Source organism: Pelmatolapia mariae, linkage group LG16_19 (assembly GCF_036321145.2).
Source record: "Pelmatolapia mariae isolate MD_Pm_ZW linkage group LG16_19, Pm_UMD_F_2, whole genome shotgun sequence".
Lineage (NCBI taxonomy): Eukaryota > Metazoa > Chordata > Actinopteri > Cichliformes > Cichlidae > Pelmatolapia > Pelmatolapia mariae.
This window is the reverse complement of record NC_086241.1, coordinates 37,842,501-37,868,138: the sequence shown is the minus strand read 5'-3', so window position 1 is coordinate 37,868,138 and position 25,638 is coordinate 37,842,501. Positions and strand designations below refer to the sequence as shown.

At 41.7% G+C, this 25,638-nt stretch overlaps 1 protein-coding gene across 2 annotated transcripts in view; it reads left to right on the top strand.

Annotated features, from left to right (window-relative positions):
- Window positions 1-25,638, top strand: part of LOC134644162 (MAM domain-containing glycosylphosphatidylinositol anchor protein 2-like) — a 186,642-nt gene that overhangs the window by 120,701 nt on the left and 40,303 nt on the right. For both annotated transcript variants that reach the window (XM_063496913.1, XM_063496912.1), the window contains exons 9-11: window positions 5,965-6,237; window positions 10,804-10,952; window positions 18,243-18,420. In XM_063496913.1, the coding sequence (XP_063352983.1) occupies window positions 5,965-6,237; window positions 10,804-10,952; window positions 18,243-18,420 (600 nt within the window). The remainder of the gene's footprint in view (window positions 1-5,964; window positions 6,238-10,803; window positions 10,953-18,242; window positions 18,421-25,638) is intronic.

Genomic DNA, 25,638 nt, shown 5'->3' with positions numbered 1-25,638 from the left:
ACTTGACTCGTTTTTTTTCCAAACTCCACCTACCCTGACCTGCCGTTGATCAGTGGTCATGATCATTTGCATATTAATGATCATAAACTGACCTCCCAGCCCGTTGTTCCTTCAGTGCTGCTAATTTCAGTCATTGTACAAATGTCCTGTTTATAGGGTTGGAACATTACACTCAAAACTTTGCCATCAATTGCAGGTATCTGTAGGATGGATAAAGAGCATAGAGTGTCCCTCCATGCAGATGATCTGTTAATGTATGTATCTGCTCCCGTTTCATGTGTCCCCCATATCATCCACTCCCTAAGCAGCTTTGGCTCCTTCTCTGGGTACAAACTGAACTTCAGTAAAAGTGAATCCTATCCTGCTATCCTGGCTCTTCAAATACAGAGCAGTGCTATACCTTTTAAAACAGCCAAAAATGGCTTTAAGTATTTCGGCATAAATATAACAAGAGATTTGCACAATCTCTATGAAGAAGATTTCTGTCTGCTACTTGAGAAGGTCAAATTGGACTTAAAGAAATGGAAGCCACTTCATCTATCGTTGGCAGTTAAGTAAATTGTATAAAAAGGAATGTAATCTCCAAGTTTCTTTACCTATTTCAGTGTATCCCACTTTACCTTCCAAAATCATTTTTTAAATCTATTGATAAAGCTCTGATCTCATTTATATGGGATGGGAAAAAACCTAGAATACGGCTGGATCTGTTACAGAAGCCTAAAAACCTAGGTGGCTTAGCCCTTCCAAATTTCGGCCATTAATACTGGGCCTCAAATGTTCAAAAAATAATTTATTGGCTCCACACCCCAGATGAAGATTGGTGCCAAATTGAAGCGGCATCTTGCATCTCTACCTCTCTTAGAGCCGTGGTCACCTCCAGCCTTCCAGTTTCCTCACGGCAGCACACCACCAGTCTTATAGTTATTAACACCCTCAAAATATGGGCTCAATTTTAAAAGAACTTTGGGTTTAAAAATCTTCTCCATTTGAGCCCTATTCATAATAATCACTTTTTCCCTCCCGCCAGATTAGACTCTGAATTTGCTCTTTGGCAGAGACGAGGCATCCGCAATTTTTCTGATATGTACATAGATGGTGTCCTGGCAAGTTTTCAGGATTTGTCACAAAAATTTGACCTCCCTCAGCAGTATAACCCCAACTTTCCAAATATAACACCATTTACTGGTGTTGATGATCTGTTGAAACTAACATTTAAGCCTAAAGGTCTTATCTCAAGGATCAGTAATTGTATAGCCTCCTTTAAGAATATAACAATGGCAAAGATCAGAGCGGACTGGGAGGATGAGCTGGGGGTGGACTTAGAGCAGGAGACCTGGGAGAGCACTCTTTTAAGAGTAAACAACAGCACTTCTTGTGCCAAATTAAACGTCATACAGTTCAAGATTCTTCACCGCATTCATTACTCCAAGGCAAGACTGGCCAAAATATTTCCAAACATAGATGAAAGCTGTGTGAGATGTAGAAATCCCTCTGCAGATTTAACACATATGTTTTGGTCATGTCCAACTTTAAAAGCCTACTGCTCAACAATTTTCAAAACACTATCTGAAGCATTGAATGTTGAGCTTCAACCCAATGTAGTTATGGGTATATTTGGTGCTACAGATAGAGGACATAGAACATTAAGGAAAAGCTACAAAAACATAATCGCTTTCACTACACTGCTTGCGCACAGAAGGATATTATTGCATTGGAAGTCACAAAAGCCACCCACAGTGGCCCTGTGGTTCAGTGACCTGACACAATTTATACAGCTGGAAAAAATAAAGTAAACTCTCAGGGGTCGAAGGAGAGATTCTTTGCCATTTGGGATACTTCGCTAAAACATTTAGAGAAAATTAAAACCGTACCCACCTGATACTCACTTGGCAGCTAGCGTATACCCTTATTGTTGTGATGGCGATTAATTTTGTGCAAACTATTGCCTTTTAAGTGCACATCTTTAAATATGGTGAATTTTGATGTACCTCATTTAAATTCTTTTTATTTATTTATTTTTTTTGTTGTTTTTATTTTTTTCTCTCTGGATCGGTGTCCAATATGTTCTTGGGGTGGGGTACACATATAAAAAGGAGCATTGTGATTTCGTTGCATGTATATCAGGTTGGAAACCTGCAGTCAGCTGAGACTGAAGGAGTCACCTGGATGAAAACGTCCAGCTGAACAGAATCATCCTGCTGGGACTCCCAAAGGTTGTCTTTTTAAAAAAATGTGAATGATAGGGTAGAAAACTTAAGATGCCCATAAAACATGGATTTGCATCTGAGTTATTGGACTGTATACTGACTGAAAAATATAAAAACATAAATAATATTAAAAAATTGACTGCAGCAAAATTTCACCAGGACGATGTACCTACTTGCAGTCGTCATATTTCAATTCACTTTATTGGAGCCACAATTTGGTTAGCTAAACATGACACCATTCACACAGAAGCAGTATCCCTGCACTGTAGCAGCTGTTTAAAATCACACCAAAGTGGATTTTCTACAGGGACACAGGGGGGGTGTGGGGTCTTGGACGTTTGACCCATTGTTCTCTGGAAAATATTACAGCCTAGGAATATCTGGAGAGCAGCTGCTTTATTAAAAACAAATGATTACAAACTTCAAATCAATTAAAATACCTTTGAGGCACAGAAATGTGCAACTCTGCGTTTGGGGTTACAGTTCAGACAAAGCTGGTGCTCCTAAGGACCATCTGTCTCAAAATAAAGCAGCTTTCTCAGGGTTAATGGCAACATATGCAGTAAGTTGCCTTCAGGTAAATCATGGTCAGTGCATCTCTCTGAGTACATCCTAACAGTAGCTTTTTTTATTTGCCAAAGACAGTATGATGTGGTAAACATGGCCATCGCTGCATTATAGCATGAAAAATGTGACACAGATGCACCGAACTGATGAGCAGCTGATATTGAAACAACAGCCGCTCTCCTGCCCTCCTGCCTACACTGTCATTAAAGAAAGTTGTTGTATGAAACAATGTGAAACATGCCCTAAATATGTTGCTGAAGTCAAATTCCACTAAAATCCCAGAATCTCGTTTTCAACTTTTGATCATTTTGCATTTTTATTATCTTTAATAAAATACAACATTGCAGTGATGTGCACATCATTGCATTCTGTTTTATTTGCATTTAAACAGGAGACAGGGTTGGACGGGACTGTCTGATAACTACAGTAAACAGAGGTCCTGTTGGCCAAACCATACTGTGGGGCTGTTTGGTGTAGGAAGTCGAGTAATAAAGAGTGAAGAACAGCTGTATATGAGATCATTTTACTGAATGAAATTACCTCGTAAATTAAATTGTTCTTCGTTTGGCCCTGAAGTGTCCTGTGGAGCAGCTGCTCATTCAAACCTCTGAAAGAAAGTTACAGGAAAACTGCAGGAAAGAGCAGAGTTCATTAACAAGCTGGGACTGGGTCCAGCAGTGTATTATGGGAAAGCAGGGTTAGAAGTCTTCTTTGACCAATCGGAGGGCTTGGCTGAAGGTCGGCATCAGGCAGAAGCGTGCGGTTGACCTTTACATGTTCCTGCTGTGTTTCCCTCTCAGTAGGAAGGTCGTGGAAACATTTCCAGGGGCTCGAAATGAACCTCAGACCTGTATGTGTGTGTGTGTGTGTCTGTGTGAGTGTCTGTGTGTGTCTGTGTGAGTGTCTGTGTGTGTCTGTGTGAGTGTCTGTGTGTGTCTGTGTGTGTGTCTGTGTATGTCTGTGTGTGTGTCTGTCTGTGTGTGTGTGTGTGTGTGTGTGTGTGTGTGTGTGTGTGTGTGTCTGTGTGTGTGTCTGTGTCTGTGTGTGTGTGTGTGTGTGTGTGTATTGTTGTAATTCTCATGTACACAGGATGAGTTGTAAAGTTGTAAAGTTGTGAAGTGCACCATCTCAGGAAATCACCTGTTTAAGGAGGTGAGTGCGTTGATACTTGAGTGAGGCCAGACTGAAGCAGACTCTAATCTCTCGTGTGGTTTATAGGATTCAGATCAGCGAGGTGCAGGAGTAACTTTCTGTCTACTCAAAGCCTTTTTATACATTACAAGCTATATTCACACACACACTATTGCTTTATTGAACTTAAGCACTTTTATTCATCACCCACACACGTGCCAGTGGATGTGTCACCATAATTTGGGGCTCAACATCTTGCCCAGAAACACCAGCTCAGTGAAGACCTTACAAGACTTTGAGTTTGTGGTTTCAGGATCCTCAGGATCGGACTCTTTAAATTTCACAGCTGAGGTCAGTCCCTAGCCACACCGTGGCCTGATTACTGCCAAACCTGTTGAATCAAGAAATCACTTGAATATCATCTGTCCGACAGAGTGAAGTATGATGGGATACTTCTTTAAAGAAGTATCCCATCATACTTCACTCTAAAGAAACTAAAAAACACACGAGACCCTCGAGTCATTGACATCTATCAGTCTGGAAAGCTATTTTGAAGGTTTTTAGGTATCCAGCAAACCACGGCGTGAGGCATCATCCACAGAAAGCTGGGGTCGAACCTTCCCAGGAGTGGCCAGTCTACCATAATGACTCCAGTAACACATCAAGAATACCACAAAAGTACATGTCTAAGGAACTTCAGGCATCACTTTCCTTAGTTAAGGTCAGCGTTTGTGATTCAGTAATCAGAGAACCCGATTAAGGATGGAGAGGTCCAAGGCAAAAGCCACCACTGACCAAAAACTGCAAAGATTCAGCTCACGTTTGCCAGAAAACATCTCGATGATCCCCAAGGCTCTTGGGAAAATATTCTCCGGGCTTACGAGGCAAAAACGTTTTTGAAGTTTGCATCCTTGTACATCTGGCGTAAACACAGCACTTCAGAACAAAAGGGTGATTTGCTGAAAATGTCCTACTGTGTCAGGACCTGGACACGTTGCTGTAGTTGATGGAACCATAAATCCTGTAGAAGTTCAGTTTGGGTTCAGTGTGGGTGCAGCAGGACGAAGATCCAAAATACACCAGAGTCCACCTCTGAATGGCTCCAACAAGTCTGGACTTAAATCCGATTGAGATGAATTCAAACCCTCAGTGCAGTTACAAAAAAGAAATCAGGAAGGGCGTGGCACTGTGGCTTCAGGGCTCTTTCAAGTGAAACCAAGTGGCTTCAGCTTCAGTTTTACTGAATAACAATGTCCATTTGTAAATCACGGCCCTGTTAGAATCAAAAAGAACCAGGAAATGCTTACGGATGGGTCTACCTGCCCATTTACAGTACCATTGCAAACCCTATGAGCCGAGTCACTCCTCACTCATTACGTCACGTTTGAGTGCTTTTGTGCCACCTCCACCCATCCTGACCACGAAAGGCGACTTGTTTTTCTTCTCTGAGCATTTGAAGTGTTTAAATGTGCCTCAGCTTTTAGACATTCATGAGCTTTTACATCTTATTGGTTGGTTCTCTCTCCATCCTTCAGATGATGTTCCTGTCTGCAGAAAGGTCACAGGACGGCTGCTGCAGCTGCTTTTTTCTTCTCTGTTTTCCTGTTGATCCGTGTTTGGCATCAGGAAGTTAATCTGTGAAGTGACACCTGCAATTTGGCTCAAACCGTCTCTTAAAGTTCTGCTGGAGGGATTTAAAAACACAGTGCAGACTATTTTTGTGCACCTTAGCGGAGCACTGCAGCACCAAAGCGCATCTGAGTTTAAATCTTATAAATATGTAAGAGGCTATTTTCAAGCCATCCTGGCTTCATTACCAGTGAAGTGAACACAGCCCTGAGTAAGATCTGGATTTTTATTATTATTGTTATTAAAGTGCAGGAAGTGATACCATTTTTCCATTATTTTATTTATATATAATATTTAGATTTTTGTTGTTTTTCATTGTGTGAAGTTTGTAATATTGGTTAAAAACATTCTACTAAAACGAGATCAAGTGAAGAAACAGCCTGAAGTAAGTAGTGTCAGAAACTTGAACCTCCCTGGCTCTGTGTTGCAGTCCCTCCGGCCGTAGAACCCGTACACACGGAGATCCGTCAGGCCCTTGGCCGGGCATTCAGCCTTACCTGCCGTCTGCTGCGAGCTCATCCAGCTCGCCTCCTACGATATGAGTGGAAGCTGGGCACCCGCCTCCTGACTGTTGGACAGTTCAGTGACCAGAGAGATGACACGAACTACCACATCAGAGCTTTGAACAGGGAGGGCTATGGCGAGTACACCTGTGACATCACCAATGAGGCCGGGGCAGGACGTTGCACGTTCCTGGTCACAGGTGAGGTTTATTTTTTTTGAGTTATTACACTTTAGTCACTTTAGTGACTTTATATTTAACATGACCTGAGTCATCGTAGATTTTCCTGAATTGCTTGACTTGTTTAAAAAGTGAAGACAATAAAGTTTGACTAGAACTTGGTTCTCGGTGAGGTTTTCACTAGACTTGGTACCTAATCTGAACATGTTGGCTTAGATAATGTGACCTGATCATATCTGGGACATGTCCCTATTGATTATTGACCAATGGATGATTTAAGGCTGGATTTGTACTCGTCTGGAATGAGTTTAGACTTGACTTTTACGTGTCTTAATTAATGAAAGGATTTATTTGTTCCTGTTTTCCAATGAGCTGCTGTCACTGACGACACGCTGCCTATAAGAGTGCTCCCTGCTGCTGCTGCAGTTCCCTACTCTACATAACTTCATTGTCAGCTTAATAAAGAAAGGTTTAGCTGTCTTTATGACAGTATTGAAAATATTACTATAGGCATATCTAAACAGTTTTGGTTTAGTTTTCTTTAAGGATGAAAGGTGAACTAACTGTAGTAAGGCTGCATGCTGGAGCTTCTCCGGTGTGCGTGAACAAACAGAAAGCTGTATTTTTATTTGAAACATTTGTCCACATGCTTCATGCTGTGCACGTTCTTTCTTCATTATTTAAACAGACAGTTTCTGTGCACTTTGGTTTTCATTATTTTTCCAAACAACCACAGATCATAGAAAGTCAGTGACATTCAGCAGCTGTCAACAAGGCCCCACATGCTGTCCAAGACTACCTTGAAAAATACATTACTTAATATACATTACATTACTTAAACCTTACCAGCTCAGATGTCACCCACAAAATAAGATCCACATCAGGTGTCACCAGGACATACTGATGAACAGTGAACAGCAGGAAACTGATGCTACTATGGCAGCCAACATAATGACAGAGTTTAATGCAACACGTGTTATCTATGGATGAGAGAATACCAACCTCAACACTGACAACAAAGCATAGCTCAGTGCAATAACATCAGGATATAAGACAGCTGCTGCTGGAAGGGTTCAGCATGGTGGGAATCACAGTGAGGGCGTACTGAGACAACCCTGGCACAGAGAACAGTGTAACTGAGGTATATGCCTGGACATGTGAAAAGCTGTAGCTCAGGAGGTAGAGCAGGTCAGCTGCTGATTGGAAGGTTGGTGGTTCGATCCCTGGCTCCCCCAGTTTGCATGCCAAATATCCATGGGCGAGATACTAACCCCGACTTGCTCTCCGCATCCATCGGAGTGGATGGATGATAGTTAGAAAAGCACTCACTGCATAGATAATAGTGTGAATGGGTGTGTATGGGGTTAATGTGCTTTGAGTACTCCAGGAGAGTAGAAAAGTGCTATATAAGAACTTTGCTAGCAGCACTACTGAAACCAGTGAACCACTGAAACCAGTGAACCTATATACACCATTGTCACAGTAATCATAGAAGCACTTGATTACAAGATTACCGGTTAGCTGGTTAAATAAGGCATAGCAGGGTGTCAGGTCCTGGGTGGAAACAAGTTATCTATAACTGAGGCTCTGCCAGATGCTCACAGCTCTGGCCACTAGGCTGAAGTGAGATACCAGAGAAGCTGAGGTCTGTTCTGAAAAGATCCATCCCATCCACGGTGTACGCTCAGCTACAGGAGAATAATAGCAGCGAGTGTATTCCCATCCAGAGCTAAAATTGAGCAATTCTGGAAGAACATCTGAGAGAGAGAGGTGTCACATGACACTAACGCCCGGTGACTGGTGGACTAAAGGATGAGCCAGTCGCCATCACAAAAGCAGACAAGCGCAGAGCTGGACACCAGCAGGACCTGACACGCTGAAGAAGCTAACGGCGCTACATGTAGCACAAAGAAAGGGTCTGCTAACAGCGGGTACTCAGTCATGAAGGATCCTTTAGATTACTAATGTGTACATACATATATATATATATGTATACATATATGTGTGTGAGGAATGCTTAACTTAAATAATTTTAGTATTTTTATCCCGAGCACTTCAGATGTTTCAGTTTTTTTCTTTGTTATGTTGTTATGAGGACCTTATCTAAGTTAACGTGAGGAAACTAAAAAAATCATAATTTAATGTAACCGAACAAGCATGGGGAGAGAAGGCAACATTTAATATAAGTAATGTTTTTTTAAACCTTTTTTTAAACCCTTTTGGGGTTTGAATCATGGTAACTCGGCTCATTAAGTTTTCAACAAATACGTATCAACTTTTGGGGAAAATAAAAGAGAAGACGTCGGACGAGTAATCCATCTCTTTAAGTACACAGGTCTGGTTTTGTTCTCACGTGGATTTGGAGTTGTCGTTGACTTCCAAGCTGAACCGAGTCTCCGAGTTTCAGTCTCCCCTGCAGAGGCACCCTGTCAGCGCCGAGAGACTTCCTGTAAAACCCGCCGCTGTGTTAACCCTCTTATCAGGGCCAACCGCTGAGCAGCAGCGCGTTTTGCAGGCAGCAGCAGAAAGTGTTTAAAGAGTGGAGTTGTAAGCTCAGGATATAAAGATGATAGAAAATGATGGTGATTATGCCAGACTTGTCATTTGCTGAGGTGAAGTTTGTGTTGTTAATCAGGTGTGAACACACTGGTGGCATTTTAAACCTTGCTCATCCTGAAGCGACTAATGAGACAGCGTAAAGCTTCAGAATAAAAGTGACAGAAGCAGACAAAGTGCCAACATGACGACTCGCCAGACGGTCTGACTGTTCCTCCCACTTTCAGACAGATGAAACAAACTGAATTTTAATAGGATGATTCATTTCTGTCTGTTGAAGTCAAAACAGCAAAAGTCATTTTCCTTGTGTGGGTTTTTAAAGCCCTGATTTCTGCTGAAGTCTAACATAAATAATCTTGTTATCACACAAATGCAGCAGAACGCACACCATTCATTTCAAACAGTCACATAAAACACAAGAAAACAGTACATGAGACGTGAGAGAGATAACACCAACACAGTGCGACTCACTGTGCATTTACTTTTAGTCTAATGACATAAAACCAGGTGTGTGCAAGTGATACACACACAGTGTATATTCAGTCAACTGAATGAATTGTTGTAACTGGAGTCCAGCTAACAAAAAGAAGCTTTATTTGATTCATGATTGGATTGTTCCTTGAGCAACAGGAAGTGTTTGCCCTCATAATAATATTGTGTCTAAGATTACCACTACCAGCGCCACCTGCTGAACTGAGGTGTGGAAAATTCAATTCAGTTCAATTTTATTTATACAGCACCAAATCACAACAACAGTCGCCTCAAGGTGCTTTATACTGTAAGGTAGATCCTACAAGAATACATACAGAGAAAAACCCAACAATCATATGACCCCCTATGAGCAAGCAGTTTGGCGACAGTGGGAAGGAAAAACTCCCTTTTAACAGGAAGAAACCTCCGACAGAACCAGGCTCAGGGAGGGGCGGGGCCATCTGCCTAACTAATAATTAAATGCTGATGGGCGTATAAACTAATCTTGAAGCCTAATCTTAAAAGTAGAGATAGTGTCTGTCTCCTGAATCCAAACTGGAAGCTGGTTCCACAGAAGAGGGGCCTGAAAACTGAAGGCTCTGCCTCCCATTCTACTTTTAAATACTCTAGGGACAACAGCAGCAGTGAAGTGCTCTAATGGGTGCATACAGTACTGTAAGGCCATTAAGGTTAGATGAGGCCTCATTATTCAGGACCTTGAAAAGAGATCATGGATGCCAACGGTCAAACCAAACAACAAGTCAAAAGCTGTGGTTACCAAACAAATGAGACTGCAGCCACTGTCCCTGGCTCAACCGTCAAGTGAGGCAAGGAGCTGCTGATCATTTCAGTTGTGCAGGGAGGGTCTAGCATGCACTGTGCACGTGCACAGAGATTAGTTAAATGCCCTCAGCCAACTGCTTCAAGTCCCTGTAGTAACACTACTGATCAGCTGCTTGGAGAGATATAACAAAGTGAGTAAAATAGACTCAGTGGCAGAATTAGTAACAGTATCACATAGAAAAAAATCACATTGCTGTTAGCATTATATATTTATGAAAATGTAACTATAATGCCATCAGCTAATTCATCTTTGTTTATTGATACTTATGTTGATACTGTTACACTCAAAAAGCAGGTTCATACACATAAACATACAAAGATGCCATTGTTACAATATGATCATGTGTATTACTGACACAGCGTTGTTACTTTGTTGTTTAAATGTCACTGGGATCATGCCAAGTCTACTCAATATTTTTGAGTCCTGTGAAAGCAACTTGCAAGTTGCTGAGGAAAGCAATAGTTGTGCTAAATTGGCAAACAGCCTTGTTTTGGTTGGTAGTTTCACCATGCCAGGCATCACCACACAAATACACAATAGTGAGTAATCTGCAGCCTCACAGTTCAGTTTCCAAAGATATAAAAATGACCCATCGTAACACCAACTGTCACACACTGAAAAACATGGTGACAACATTGTTTTATATTCATGTGTGAAAAAGATATCCTGGACCTGTTTCCAGCTCTGTGTGACATCTGACCCAACTGTCTCCTCAGGAAAAGCCTACCCTCCAGAGTTTTACTACGACACCTACAGCGCTCTGTGGCAGAACAGGCCGCGAGTCTATGGCTTCAAACTGCAGTGGACTCAGATGGAGCCGAACGCTGTGGATCGAATCCTGGCCTACAGACTCGGTATAAGGCAGGTCAGTGTAGCACGTCTGAGGTTTGTTATTTGAATGAAGAAATCAGTCGTCCCCACAAATGTCTTCATTTGCATTTTGTTTGTCTGAACTCAGGGGAGGTTTTCCAGAGTTTATAAGGGTCTTTGAAATGTCTAAAATCCATTTATATGGACGTTAGACTTTACAGTTATGGATTATGAGACTTGCTTATAATCCATAACTGTAAATTCTAAGTGAGTTATGAAGTTAGAAATCAGTGTTTAATTATACAAATATTTAATTGAAAAAAAGTCTATTGTAACCACTGAGGACTGATTTGCTGACTTCCACCAGTCTTTACAAAGAGCACGGTGACAAGATTACATGTGAGGTGGGAGGAGAATGTTTCAATCGGACACTAATTTACTAATACTAAAAAAGCCTTTTGCCTGTTTTTTGCATTTGATTCTGAAATGAACTGACCGCACCGCAGCTTTTTAAATCTCCTCTGAAACTAGCCATACATACGAGCGGTGTTAGCATAGTTAGTAGACAGAATCCCTTTAAAACCGATTTTGTCTACTAACTATTCTAATAGCTGTGCTTCGAAGCAGCTTTGTGATTAAAGGAAAACAACCAGTGTGAAATTATAGCTTGCAAAGAAAAACATGCTTAAATTAGGAACTTTAAGTTGTCATGAGAAGTAAGAAAAATATAACCCCACAAACTCGTGTCTGCCTTTGTGTTATTGTTCTAGATTAATGTACATTGTTCCCATTCCCAAAGTTTTATCTACAGCACAGCCCACTCTGGAATAACAACATTAACTTCTACAATGTCAGATGTCGTGGTGTCAGGAATCATCTTCATATACTGTCTTATGTGTTTGATACAAGTCAAATATTAAGCACCTTGAGTGCGCCAGTAAAATAGAAAAGCACTGTATACGAACCAATTTACCATTTTACCAAAAATAAATAAATATGGTGATATACTAGACAAGACAACACACTTCACCCGTTGCCTACTGGTGGTGGTCAGAGGGCCCGGTGGCGCCAGTGTCCGGCAGCCTCGCCTCTGTCAGTGCGCCCCAGGGTGGCTGTGGCTACAATGTAGCTTGCCATCACCAGTGTGTGAATGTGTGTGTGAATGGGTGGATGACTGGATGTGTAAAGCGCTTTGGGGTCCTTAGGGACTAGTAAAGCGCTATACAAAGTTATTCAGATGCTTCCAAATAACAAAGCCCCGGGTCCGGACGGGTTCACGGGGGAATTTTTTAAGAAATTCAGTATATAAGATGCTTCTGTCCTCTTTTGAGGCAGGCACTCTCCCCCTCTCCTTAATGGAGGCTAATATTTCGCTAATTTTGAAGAAGGGGAAACCTCCTGATGAATGCGCTTCCTATAGGCCTATATCTGTTTTAAATCTTGATTTGAAGATACTGGCTAAGGTCCTAGCTATACGTCTTGAGCCAATACTACCTTCGATCGTTAAGAATGATCAAACTGGTTTTATACGGGGGTGGTATTCCACACATAGCGTGAGGCGCCTACTTAACATTATTCAGCACTCATCTTTGTTTAACCCTGAGGCTCTAGTCATCTCACTTGATGCTGAAAAGGCCTTTGACCGTCTGGAATGGCCGTTTCTTCTTTTCACACTTCAAGAATTTGGTTTAGGTGACAACTTTGTTAAATGGATCCAGATCCTTTATACTTCCCCTCTTTCGGCAGTGATTACCAATGGTTATAGGTCGGGCAATTTCAGTATCGAACGTGGCAGTCGGCAGGGCTGTCCGCTGAGCCCTTTGTTATTCGCCCTAGCTATGGAACCCCTTGCCACAGCCATTAGGAAGGATGCTGCTATTGAAGGACTCTGTTTGAACAATTCTCAACATAAGATTTCACTTTATGCAGATGACGTTTTAATTTTTCTAAATTCTCCTGCTCACTCAATTCCTAGATTAGTTTCGTTAATCTCCCAATACGGCTCCTTCTCGGGCTACAAGATCAATTTTTCTAAAAGTGAGGCTATGCCCCTCTCTGTTCTAAATGAGGTTGATCCAAACATTTCTCAGCCTTTTCATTGGTCTCCCTCCGGTTTCACTTATTTAGGAGTGAAGATTTCACCAAATCTAAAAGAACTGTATAGTCTGAACTACACCCCTTTAATTTAGGCCATCAATTGCGATTTGGATAGGTGGTGCAGCCTCCCTCTGGTCAAGATGAATATCCTCCCTCGCCTCTTGTATTTATTCCAGATGTTACCACTTGCTCTGTCCAAAAAAATTTTGTCAAAATTAAATGGTTCAATTATCTCTTTTATATGGCGTAAGAAAAGACCTAGATTGAGATACAGTTTTCTGTGTTTGCCTGTTCAGAAAGGCAGTCTTGCCGCTCCCTCCTTCCCACAATATCTCTGGGCTGCACAGTTTAAATTTCTTACAGAATGGTTTATGGACGATCCGGATTCCATTTACCTCAGCGCTGAGTCCATTTCTTTAAAGGGCATTCTGTTGCGGAACCTGCTATATATTTCCTCAGGTAAAGCCACAGTTCTAACACAAGATAATATGGTGTTAAAGAATATGCTCACTATTTGGCGCAAAGTCAGGCGCCTGGAAGGATATTATAATTGTTTTTCCCTCCTTACTCCTATTCATGAAAACCCTGACCTCTTACCTGGTCTTCGGGCTGGTTTTGCGGACTGGTCTCAAAAAGGGATTAATACAGTGGGTGATCTTGTTCATGAGAACTCTCTTCTTACTTTTAATCAACTGAAAAGCAAGTTTGGTCTGACCAATAAGGATTTTCTGAAGTACTTTCAGGTAAAGCACTATATTACTTCTAAATTGAAGGATTTTAATGGAGGGTTTGGTCTTTCTCCTGTAGAATCACTCATGGTAAAAACTACCCAACTAAAATGTATCACTAAAAAGATTTATAACATTCTCTCTGATCTTAGAATGGATAACTCTAACAAAATCAAGGGCCAATGGGAATCAGACGTAGGCGCTATAGATGCTGAAGCTTGGGATGAGTTGTGTTGTCGTCCTTTTAAAGCCTTGGCATCTAATTCTATTTGGGAAAGGCAGTTTAAACTTATAAATAGGCTTTATATTACACCTGAGAAGAGGCACATAATGTTTCCAGCTTTGCCTAATCTCTGTAACAAATGTCAGTCTGCTGTTGGTTCCTTTTTTCATTGTCTGTGGAGCTGTCCTGTTATTCTACAGTTTTGGAGATCACTCATAGATAAGCTATGTACTATATTTAATTGCCGACTTCATTTGGGTCCAAGGACTTGCTTGTTAGGACTAGATGATGAGCTATCTGCCGGCTTTCGCAGCAAAGATCTCCTTCACATACTGCTACACTACGCTCGAAAGTGCATTATGGTACTGTGGATTTCTGATAAGGCTCCATCTGTCAACCAGTGGCTACAGTCTGTGATATGTACTGTAGCAATGGAAGCCTTCTCCACAGCACTTAAGGACAAACCTTTCCTTTTCTATCGCACATGGGACCCTTTTTTGGCCCATCTGGACACTCCTTCTGCTCAGAGGTTAAAATCGGGCTTACGGGATTTAGCCTGGCAACAAAGGGACGATTGTTAACCTTTTTTCATTGTTTGTTATTATTGCTGTTGGGTTTTTCTTTCTACCTCCCACGTCCTGCTATACATGTAGATGCATCTTTGTCCTGTGTATGTATATGCTGGTGACTGCTGTTTTCCTGCTTTGCAATTAAAAGTTCAATAAAAAAATAAAATAAAATAAAATAAAAAAAATGGATGGATGGACTGATAGTCATGTTAACTGATAGATGTCAACTAAAAATGTTGTTTCTATACCTAGTTGTTCCTGCATGTGTTCTCTTGGTGTTCTCGGTGTATTAAGAACATCACAAAGTGCCATGCAGTTTGCAGCAGTGTGTTTAAATCATGGGGAAAACCAAACTGAAACATGCCTCTGCTTCTCTGTTCTTCTATCCTCGTGGGGGCCTGTAACAGAGTTTTAGATCTTATGGGGCATTCAGTGTTTTCTCTATAGTTGATTTTTACCCTGCAGAGTCACATGGAGGTAAAGCTCACGGTGACGAACCTCATAATGTGAGTGTGGGAGAGACAGAGAGAGTAGCTGGCAGTAAGCCTCCTCCTTTCTCTGACACATAGAGGACTCAGCCTCTCTGTTAAAGCCTCTGTCGGGCTTCACCTGCAGTGAAGCTCTGCTAAAAATCAATGGTTGCATAATTGTTGTAATTGCAGGTGATCTGTAGGGATTAACAAATATTAAAAGGACATTCATTCAGTTTTTAATGTTTTTAGAAGGTTTCAAAATTCTGGGAATATTTTCCCTGAAAGTTGATTCTGGATGTTTTCAGTGGGAGAAACGTTTCATCACTCGTCTAAGTGACGTCTTCAGTCTCAGCTGACTGCAGATTTCCAACCTTATAAACACTCAGGGCGGTGAATTTATTAACAGAGAAACACCGTTCCAGAAATATATACAGATCTCCAGCACTGTGGCTCCCGTGGCGATTCCCCTGAATCCCACACAGTGTGAGTGTAGTGACTGTGGCTCCAACACTCCTTTCCCCGTGCTCCCAAACCGTGACTCCGTCCGAGTGAGTAAACGCTCCGCTCCCGATCCCTGGCGACACAAAGAAACACACACATGTGGGCAAAGGTATCCACACTGGTGAGGTTTAGCAACACTGAGAAACACGGCCGTACTAACCAGGGTTAACTCAACAATCCAGTGTTGACCGGAGCTGAGCCGCACTGCTAAATAGGACGGTCACGAAGAAGGTCATCAGCACAGCTGACACTGGCTTGATGAGCTGCAGGTGTGGCTGCCTCCCACGCTGGAACACTTCCGCTTGCAGAGGTCGCTCCGTGTACAAAACATCCGGGAGAGCGGATGTAAACAAACACAGAGGAGGGGAAAATCAGGGATCAGACAACATACAAACAAACACAACGGGCAGAGAACTGCCCGACCGTGACATAAACAGTACATCTGTATGATGACTGACACCAGCACCACTGACTCAACAATGACTATGGCCCTTTTCATGTAAATGGCCTACCTGACTCCCCACTCAAGGGGGTCTCTGTTGCAAGAGCTCTGTCTCCCGTATGTCCTGATGTATCAGAAGTTAGTAGTGATCCCATATGTGTCAGGAGCATCGGAACAGCTGAGACAGATTTTTTCTAAAGACCGGGTCTCTGTGGCTTTTAAACCCCAAAACACACTGCGCCAAAAACTGGTCCACCCCAAGGATCGGGTCCCCCGACACAAACAGAGTAACATAGTGTACGCTGTTAAGTGCCAGGAGGATTGCCAGGATTTATACATCGGGGAAACCAAACAACCTCTGGCGAAGCGGATGGCACAACACAGAAGAGCCACCTCATCAGGCCAGGACTCTGCAGTCTATTTACACCTACAGGCCAGTGGACACTCTTTCAATGATGAGGATGTACACATCCTGGACAGGGAGGAACGCTGGTTTGAGGGCGGAGTCAAGGAGGCCATTTACGTGAAAAGGGAAAGACCATCTCTGAATCGAGGAGGGGGCCTAAGGGTACATCTGTCACCATCTTACAATGCTGTGATTGCAGCCATTCCCCAACTCTCTGTGAATGGTACTCATGGTTGTTGATCAGTGTTCATGACATTGTTAGTCAGTGGGCTGGTTTCAGTCATTATGCAAATGTACTGTTTATAAGGTTGGAAACCTGCGTCCAGATGCAAACGTCCAGATGAAAAGAATCAACCTTCTGGGATCTGCCTCCCTTCCTTTTCAGCTTCATATAATACACAGCCAGTAGGCCCTGATCACATGACTGGTGTGCTTGATGAAAAGTGTTAGTGTTTCCCACCTGCTGTTTTTTGGCCCACAATAACAGAGAAACTGCAGTTTTTATCTAAAGCTATCAAATGTTCATCCAATTTGAAAATGACGAAATATTTATTCCATTATCAAATTCACTGTCCCTACTCTCATCATTTCACAAAGCACTTAAATAACCTTATGGAAATTGCTTCAGCATTTGCATCACTGTGCAGCACAGTGGTTGGAGGACTGCTGCAGATGGCAGCTGGAAGGCTGAGCATATATATATATATGTGTGTGTGTGTGTGTGTGTGTGTGTGTGTGTGTGTATATTTGTATACACACACACACTCACACACACACACGTGTGGAAAATGTTCCTGCAGCACAAATTCCTGAAACTCTACCTGAGGTCCCTGCAGAAGCAGCCTGGCATCATAAAATAAGGAGCAGGAGGAAGATGTGTTCCCATGGCAACTGGCTCGTCTTTTCATTCTACAGAGCTCTGTGCTGCTGAGAAACAGAGAAAAGGAGGAAGTGCTGATGGGGAGAAAAAAGTTATGAGGAGGCAAACAAAGTCGGGGAAGAAATATCAAAATGTTTAATTTGGGGGGAAGGAAATTGAGACATGACACAGAAATAAATCAAGACACAACAGTTTAAACACTTGTGCCTCAAGCCTTCTAAAGGGAGCTCAAAGTATTCCCATACAGAAAATCACACCAAAGCAGAATTCAGAATTTAAAAAAAAAAAGTTTTTTTTAAACGACACAACATTTTGGTCTGATGAACAACATAATTTATTCGTTGTACTGTACTGACTGCACATAATGAGGCACAATGGTGGTGTGGGAGGCACCATATAGTGAAAGATCAGTTACCTGTATTATGAGCCATTAAAGAGTCCATGTTCATAATCGTATTATACTAAAGCAGACTGAAGTACAGAAATTACCTTCTGATACATGTTACATTTCTGCAGCACCTGTTTTGTTCTTTTGCAACATTGTAGCTCCTGTATCTTTAACATCCTGCAACAATGAGGTGTTGGTCATGCACTAGATAGGGATAGATTAAGGGGAACCTGACATGAGCAAAAGAAGATCTCATTGCATTGTGGTGAAGATCTGCATAATGCGATTTAAATTGGATAATAGGAAACTGGCCTTAGTGGAATATGTGCTCAGTTACAGTTGCTCTAGTGCATCATGGAAATAAATATGGCAATAACGCTTCCACAATTTCTCATTCTCCCTCAGCTTAGAGTTTCTACACAGCTGCTGCTTGTCGACATATAGTCACGTGTTACGGTAAAGTTAGCCACAGTAGCTGCTTCAGGTTAACACGCAGCATATTCCTGTTGTTGTTGCCAATTAAAAAAAACAAATGAACATTTGGCATGCTGTGCTGAGTTTAGGCTGATCTGTCGAGTTAATCGAAATAAATGTGTTATTTGGATGAGTTGGAAAATCCCGCATTTTGTTTGTCTCAGATGGGTCAGTCTCGCTGGTGGGAGCAGGAGATTCCCATGGAGGGAACCATCCAGAAGGGGGAGCTCTTGACCTACAACTTAACTGAGCTCATCAAACCTGAATCCTACCTGGTCCGCCTGACACCCATCACCCGCTACGGGGAAGGAGACTCCACTGAGCGCATCATCACATACAGCGGTAGGCTGTCTCGTTTTCTATCGTTCAATCCCCAAACAAGAGCAGGTATACAAACACTGGCTCTCAAATCTTTGTGGAAGAATTTACACCCACAGCTGTTTGCAACATTGCTTCAGATCACTGAGGTTCACATTTATGCACAGCTCTCTTAAGGCTTGCTACAGTGTTTCAAGTTGGGTTGAGGTCTGTAACAAACCTCTTTTTTCCAGGTATTCTTTAGTAGATTTGCTGTATGATCATTGTCCTGCTGCATGATCTAAATTCAGCAAAACTTTACATGTGCTTTATATTGAAGGTAAAACCCTGAAATACAAAGAAAACAGAGTAAACAGAAAAAAAAAACCAAGCAATCAACTCGATGCCTGCTGGGTGCCAGGTGGCACCACCACTAGCCGTGCACCACCATACCTGATGTTGTAGGGACATGCTGTGTTTGGTTTTTGCCAGATATGGTGATGTACATTATGGCCAAACTTCTCCATTTCCACAGGACATTACAGAAGTCTCATGGTTTGTTCAGATGCAGCTTGGCAAACCAAAGCAGTGCTGCCATCTTCTTCTTAGAGAAACAAAGAAGCCTTCCAAGCAAACTGTACTTGCTAAGGGGTTTTGAATTTTACTGTCATGAACTTTAACATTTAACATGCTGACTGAGGCCTGTAGAGTCTGAGATGTAGCTCTTGGTGGGTTCATTTTTCATGCGCTGCAGCCATGGAGACAGTTAAGTCATACAGGACTTTTCCTTCTCATCCCTGCCACACATTCATGCTTCAGATGACCATGAAGTTGGCCGTGGTGTTTCAGTGTCTAACTATAGAAGATACGTGATTATAAATGCAGCATTAGAAACAGATCCACAGCTATCAGCACAGACACAGACTCTTTCTGATTACAGTCTGCAAGCAGAAGGCAGACTTGCTGTATTTCTCAGGGGAAAATAAATGTTCATGTTTGATAAGTTTACTGTCAGAGAAAGATGTAAGAAAAGGACAGGAACAGGAGAGAGGATTTTCAAAGGACTGCTCTGATAGTAAGTACGTAAGTAAATCAAATGTATTTATAAAGCACTTTTCACAGATAAAAATCAAAAAGTGCTTCACAATAAAACCACAAATGTAAATATAAAACAATGAAATTTGATAAACTTGAAATTTAAAGCTAACATGTAACCTCCAACTCTTGTTACATTACTCTTTAACTGGGCTTTTCATTATGTGTTGTCTGCTTATTTCATATTGAGAAATGCCTTTGACAATAAATTCAATGTTGATGACCTTACAGTTATAAACATGTTGCACTGGTGCCCGTCAGCTTTGTATCGTCACGTTTATCTCCTGAGCAGAGAGGCTGAGTGCGTTTCAGTTCAGCACTCAAAGGATTCTGAATTGAAATTTACAGGAGAATTTGCAACAGCAGTGATAGCGTCAGAAGTATAATGTGTAGGCAAAGAAAAGAGAGAAACTTTCATGTCCTGTGGTTCAGTGAAACAGGATTGAGATAATGCTTCAATGAAACGCCCTAAAAGTGGCCTCGTGCTTTTGAAGATGGCTGCTGAGTAACGGGCTTCAGGGACTCATCTATTAGAGTTTGGCGAGATTATACAAAGTTCACCGTGACATTAGCTGTGAAGTGGCTGTAGGTTAGAAAGCAGTCATATTCATTAACGTGGCTTATTAGGCGTTTACCCCCTGCTGCCCTGATATATACTAAAGGTTAGGGTTCCCTGCCCCCCACACCGCAACCTAAACCCTCAGAATAAAGGCAGGCAACAAATGCTGCTCACATGTCTTTTCCTCCTTATCTATAAGCTTATAGTTAGAGCTGGAACAGGTGACCCTTAGCCTGACCCTTATTCCAGCATAACTGCTGGTGGGCTTTCCATCACCCAATGAGCATTTTTTTCACTCATCTCTTTTCACTTCCTGTTTGTCTGTACACCAACATACTGTATTTAATCATTAATATTGTTTCGACTCTGGCCTTCTCTCTTTTTCTATTTTAAGCCACTGATGAAACAGCCTGTAAAGTGATGTCAGGAAGCATGAGCTGATATGAGAAGGCCGCTCTCTGACAAACCGCAGAGGAGGGCTTCACAGGGCAGGTTAAATGCCTCAAATGTTAAATAATAATTTATATCTGTGTTGAATGACTTAAGATAACAAGACTTTTAGCTGAAAAGTTAACACTTCAGCTAAAAGTGCAAACAGTTGAAGTGTTACAGAAATCCTGGTGGGAAGTGCAGACAGGAGTCAAAGTAAAACACAAAAACACGAGTGGAGTAAAATCAGGCTGACAAACAGAGAAACAACCTGGCTCACAGCAGGAGACGCTGATGCACAAACACAGTAAACATGACCTAGTCTGCTGCGTGATGAGGAATTTTGACTGTCAGTGAACATCCTGCCACATCCACATCATGATTTTATCTCTGTGCCACAAACACAACCATGATGGTAACTGCACTTTGTACAACATGCCTCATTCACACAAGCCCTTTTTCCTCCACCTAAATGCTTTGTATCTAACATGCACACATGAACACATCAGAGAGCAACTTGCTTATCTTGCCCAAGGACACTTATGCATGTAGGCTGGACAATCCGGTCGTTAAGTCTGATGTCACTAGCCGTGTCTGGGCCTAAACTCCGCTGCAGGTCCATATATCAAATGATCACTGTGGCATTACTGAGAGTTGAAAAACTGTCTAAAGTCTTTCATCTTTAATAAAATGATCAGCGTTCTGCTCTACCAGGTGTAACAATTGAGTTTAACATCCAGGCATCCATGAAAATGGAATTTATGACATTTAACGGAGTTAGAAGTTAGCAGGAAGTTAGCTCGCTAGCTTCCATCTAAATACAATATAGCATGTCCTGACTGCGGGGTTTTGGAAACAAATTAAAACGTACAGCTCTGCTATCACTTCCAACATAAATGAAGACAGAAAACTAAACAGCAGTGAACTAAACAGCAGCGTTTGTAGGGTTACTGAAGTTTGGCTAGCTGGTATATAATGATGTGCTACGTGACCGCTAGCGACACAGCTATGTTAGCATAATATAAACAAGCTAACTTTTTTTCCACTCGATAAAAGTTAACGTGAGGGTTCTCAGTGGTCAGGAACAAATGTAATCGCATGGCAGGATGCTGTAAACGGACCAAACTTCAGCCAGGAGAACAACTGAGATAATCCATCCACAATACGAGGTTAGTCATTCATATACTGCTGCATGGGCTGTGCTGTAGTTACATCGTAAGGTTTTAAAAACTGAGCTTAAATAAATGATTAGCGGTAATAAAAGCCGAGGGAGGTCAACAGTGATCACTGACTGTTTTTAGGAGCTTTTTGAGATTAAATAGAAGAAAATATAAAACATTAAACAACACAAAAGCCATATTAAACGCAGACTACTTTAGGCCCGGAAGTGGGATTCGTCACGTCATCACTTAACGACCGGATAGAACAGCCAGGAACAATGTTCCCTCTAATTTTTCATGTGTCTGAGCGAACACACAAACTCCCTGAGCGGTCCCTTGGACTAGTGATGTGTGATACCACTTATTTCCTTTCCGATCCGATACCAAGTAATATTCAGGGTGGTATCGACGATACTGATCCGATACCGATACTTTGTACAAAAACTTATTTTATTTATTTTATCTCAAATTATAGCGTCATAATGATTACAGGACATCAGATTACTTGTTCTTATCACTTAATAATGCAGAGTTCATCATATAGAAATAAAAAATCTGAAGTTGTGCGCTATTTGAACGCCTTGCCTGCCTGCAGCACTAAAGGACTCCGTGAGAGATGTCTGTCTCGCCCTGGCAGCACCTGTCCCTCTCCTCCTCTTCAGTTTGTCTCAACATACGCTCGTCATATTCTGTGATCTGATTTACTCTGAGGTGTTTGACAAGGTTAGTGACGTTGCCACAACCATACATGCCAACCCTCCCGATTTTTCCGGGAGAATACCGAATTTCAGTGCCCCTTCCGAAAATCTCCCGGAGCCACCATTCTCCCGAATTTCTCCCGATTTTCCACCCGGACAACAAAACTGAAAAACTATATCGCAGAATTCATAGCGCGGCCCAGCCAATTCCAGTTTCCAACAATGGCGGCAGCGACTTAGTTTTAATATTACTCTTATTTCTCTTTCTGGGTCGCAAAAAAACTTTTACATATTTTCAGGTGAGAATGTAGCTGTGTAAACTTCAAATATCTGAGCCGACCAACACATCATTTTCAAACCCCTGCGGTCTTTCGCTACTCGGGTTAAACATGATATATAAGTCACTTAGATAACTTAAAAATGTTATTGTTTGGCTTTTTCAGTGTTTTATTTGTTCGTGAGTAAATCGGTTTGGCTGAGATTAAAGTTATTAGATTAGATTAAATTAAATTTAACTTTATTAATCCCTTGGGAGGGTTCCTCCGGGGTTTTCACACAGCTGAATAAACGTCAACCAGAAAATGATTAAACAGAAGAGTTTTCGTCAGTGCCCGGTTATATTTTAGATAGCAAGGAGCAGACAGCAGAGTTTCACTCCACCGAGGGAGCCTGTGACGTACTACCCGGCTTTCTTTAGACCGCGAAGGCCGGGTCCTCAGGTGGAAGCAGCCTCTGAATTTGAAAACCCCCGCTGTTTCCGGGCCGGCCAATAATAACGGTGACATTTAACGTATTTTATCCGATAAATAAACCCTGTAAAATGTATTTTACCCCCCCCCCCAAACAGCCCTTTTGAATGTCTCCCTAGTATGGCCACAACACCTCACTCTTGGAGCACTTTTTGCCACATGTATCGCAAACCACGTCTCAGCTGTTTGTGGAGGTAAAATACGTCCGCACAATTACGCTCAGCCATTGTTGTAGGTGCGCACGCCAAGGGGCTGCGAGACATTTATACAGCCGTATGTCACACATGACTATGAAAGGCGGAAGAGGAAGTAGTTCCTTTGAATGTAGACAATCCGAATGTTATAGTTTCTTTCCACTGTGTTCCTGTTAATGATAAACTACAAATTTACTCTAAATTACTAAAATATCGATATTTTAATGTGAGAATCGATTCTAGAACATAAATGATTGGTATCGGAGGAATCGATATTTCAGGATCGATCCGCACATCACTACCTTGGACCACTGTGAGCAACAGCAGACGTGTGCACTGTGGTCACGCCAGCATCCAATCCATCCAAGTTACATGGTTTATTAAAATAATCAAATTACAGCATTTACATTTATGTTAGACTACTTTTAATTAACTGCTTTAGCCCACTTACAATAAAAATTTTAAAAATCTTGTTCATGACCTGTGTAGTATGTTAACACTATTGGAAGGAAAAATTTTGAAAACACAACTTTCTTCTTTTTTCTATAAAGCTCTGACTTGTATTATGAGTATGAGTCTGTGGTCTGGGAGAGAGTCCTGTAACTCTCTGTCTGCAAAATACAGTATATAATGACCAATGTTGGGCAATTAATTATATAGTTACTTCTTCAAAAAAGTTATGCAAACAACAAAGTTTTTTGCAGCTGTTTACCTAAAAATGCAGCCAAGGCGTTTTTTAAATAAACATTTCAAACTATTTACAGAACAATCAGCTGTTCTGCATTAAATCTGATGCCACACAAATTATTTGTGCCACTCCAAAAAATAATTTCTGTCCACTATGAGATAAAGGAGAGCAACAGCCTAATACCTGCAGGCCTGACAACGGGAGATGTATCACTCCTGTAACACCTGTAACATTCAGCAGTCGCCTCATTGTTCTGACACACACAACAAAACTATTGACTACACTACACACTAACTACACAAGATTTGCGCTAAACGTGCAAATCTCTCACATCTCAAAACACCGCCGTCACTCCTAAAACTTCCTCCTTCCTAAACAACTAAATGCCATGTTGCCATATCATTTTTTGATTGGTCCACATGGTACATTTTTTTCCACCAATAGGAAAGGCTGGGGTTTTTTGGTGTTGTTTTTGCTCACAGGTGGAGAGTGCTTTTGAGCGTTTTCCTTATAAAACGCCGTTTTTACCGTTTCTTCCCGCAGTAAATATAAACAACGATAGTATTCAGGAAGAAAACCAAACATTGCAGATATTTTTATCATAACTGGTTTTACGTGGCCTATCAACACAATTTAAAAACTGGTATAAAGTCTACACTTTTTCCATCAGTTGTTCCGTCTGTCCTGCTCACATCTCCAATGGTTGTACACGTTGTCATTAACGTGGCTTCACTCCACATCAGCCACGCCGCTTTGCTAGCTAAAACACCGGTGTCGGCACATAAGGACGCTGTCATAGCCTGTCAACCACGTTGATTAGCTGCGTATATATGAATGTGAATCGCATCATTGGCTGGACTATGGGATAAGGTGGCATCGTTCTAATCACATACGGGAGCAGCCAGTCACTTACTGACTAACACTGCAAACTGAATTGTTAACGTATTTACTTTAATTTCAATTCAGGTTAGATTTTTTTTGTGCGCAACGCAGATTTTTTGTGCGCAGAGACCGTGCCAGCAGTGCACAATTGCGCGCGCGCGCAGCTTTGAGGGAACATTGGCCAGGAATCAAACTACCAACCTTCCTTCTCTACCTCCTGAGCTACAGCCACCCCAGAGAGCAGCTCAGGTTTCAGTATCTTGCCCAGGGATACTTATTCATGCAGACTGACATTCAGCTGGGTCACATGATGCTCTGCATGTCACCATCTGACATCTGTCAAAGCTGGATTTAAGAGAAGAATGGATACCCTGAACCCTGTAATTAGGTAATAAAAACTGTTTTCACTGCGTGTGATTTAGTAGACTTAGGTTTTCTAATCCTTCATTAGTTTGTAAATGAATTTCATTTCCTCCCAACACAACACCTTGGCCATGGTTCAGGGTTCTTGTCAGATCAGCATTTCCTGATGTCCTACAGTTTGGATAAGAACAGCTCGGCAGATGAAGAAGAAGAGCTTGGATGTTGGTCTCAAACAAAGGGTCACATAGTACAAGGCCCTGTTTGAGAACGTCAGCCTTATACAGCTCTGTGGTCTGACAGCTGTGAGGCAGTGTTCATGTGTACTGAAATGATAGTCTACACTTTTTTTCTTCTTTCTGTTACCAAACTGTCATAGATTTGAACCATCAAGGTTTCCAGCATGGTTTACATTTGGTCAGACACTGACGTGCTGTGGTAATATTATT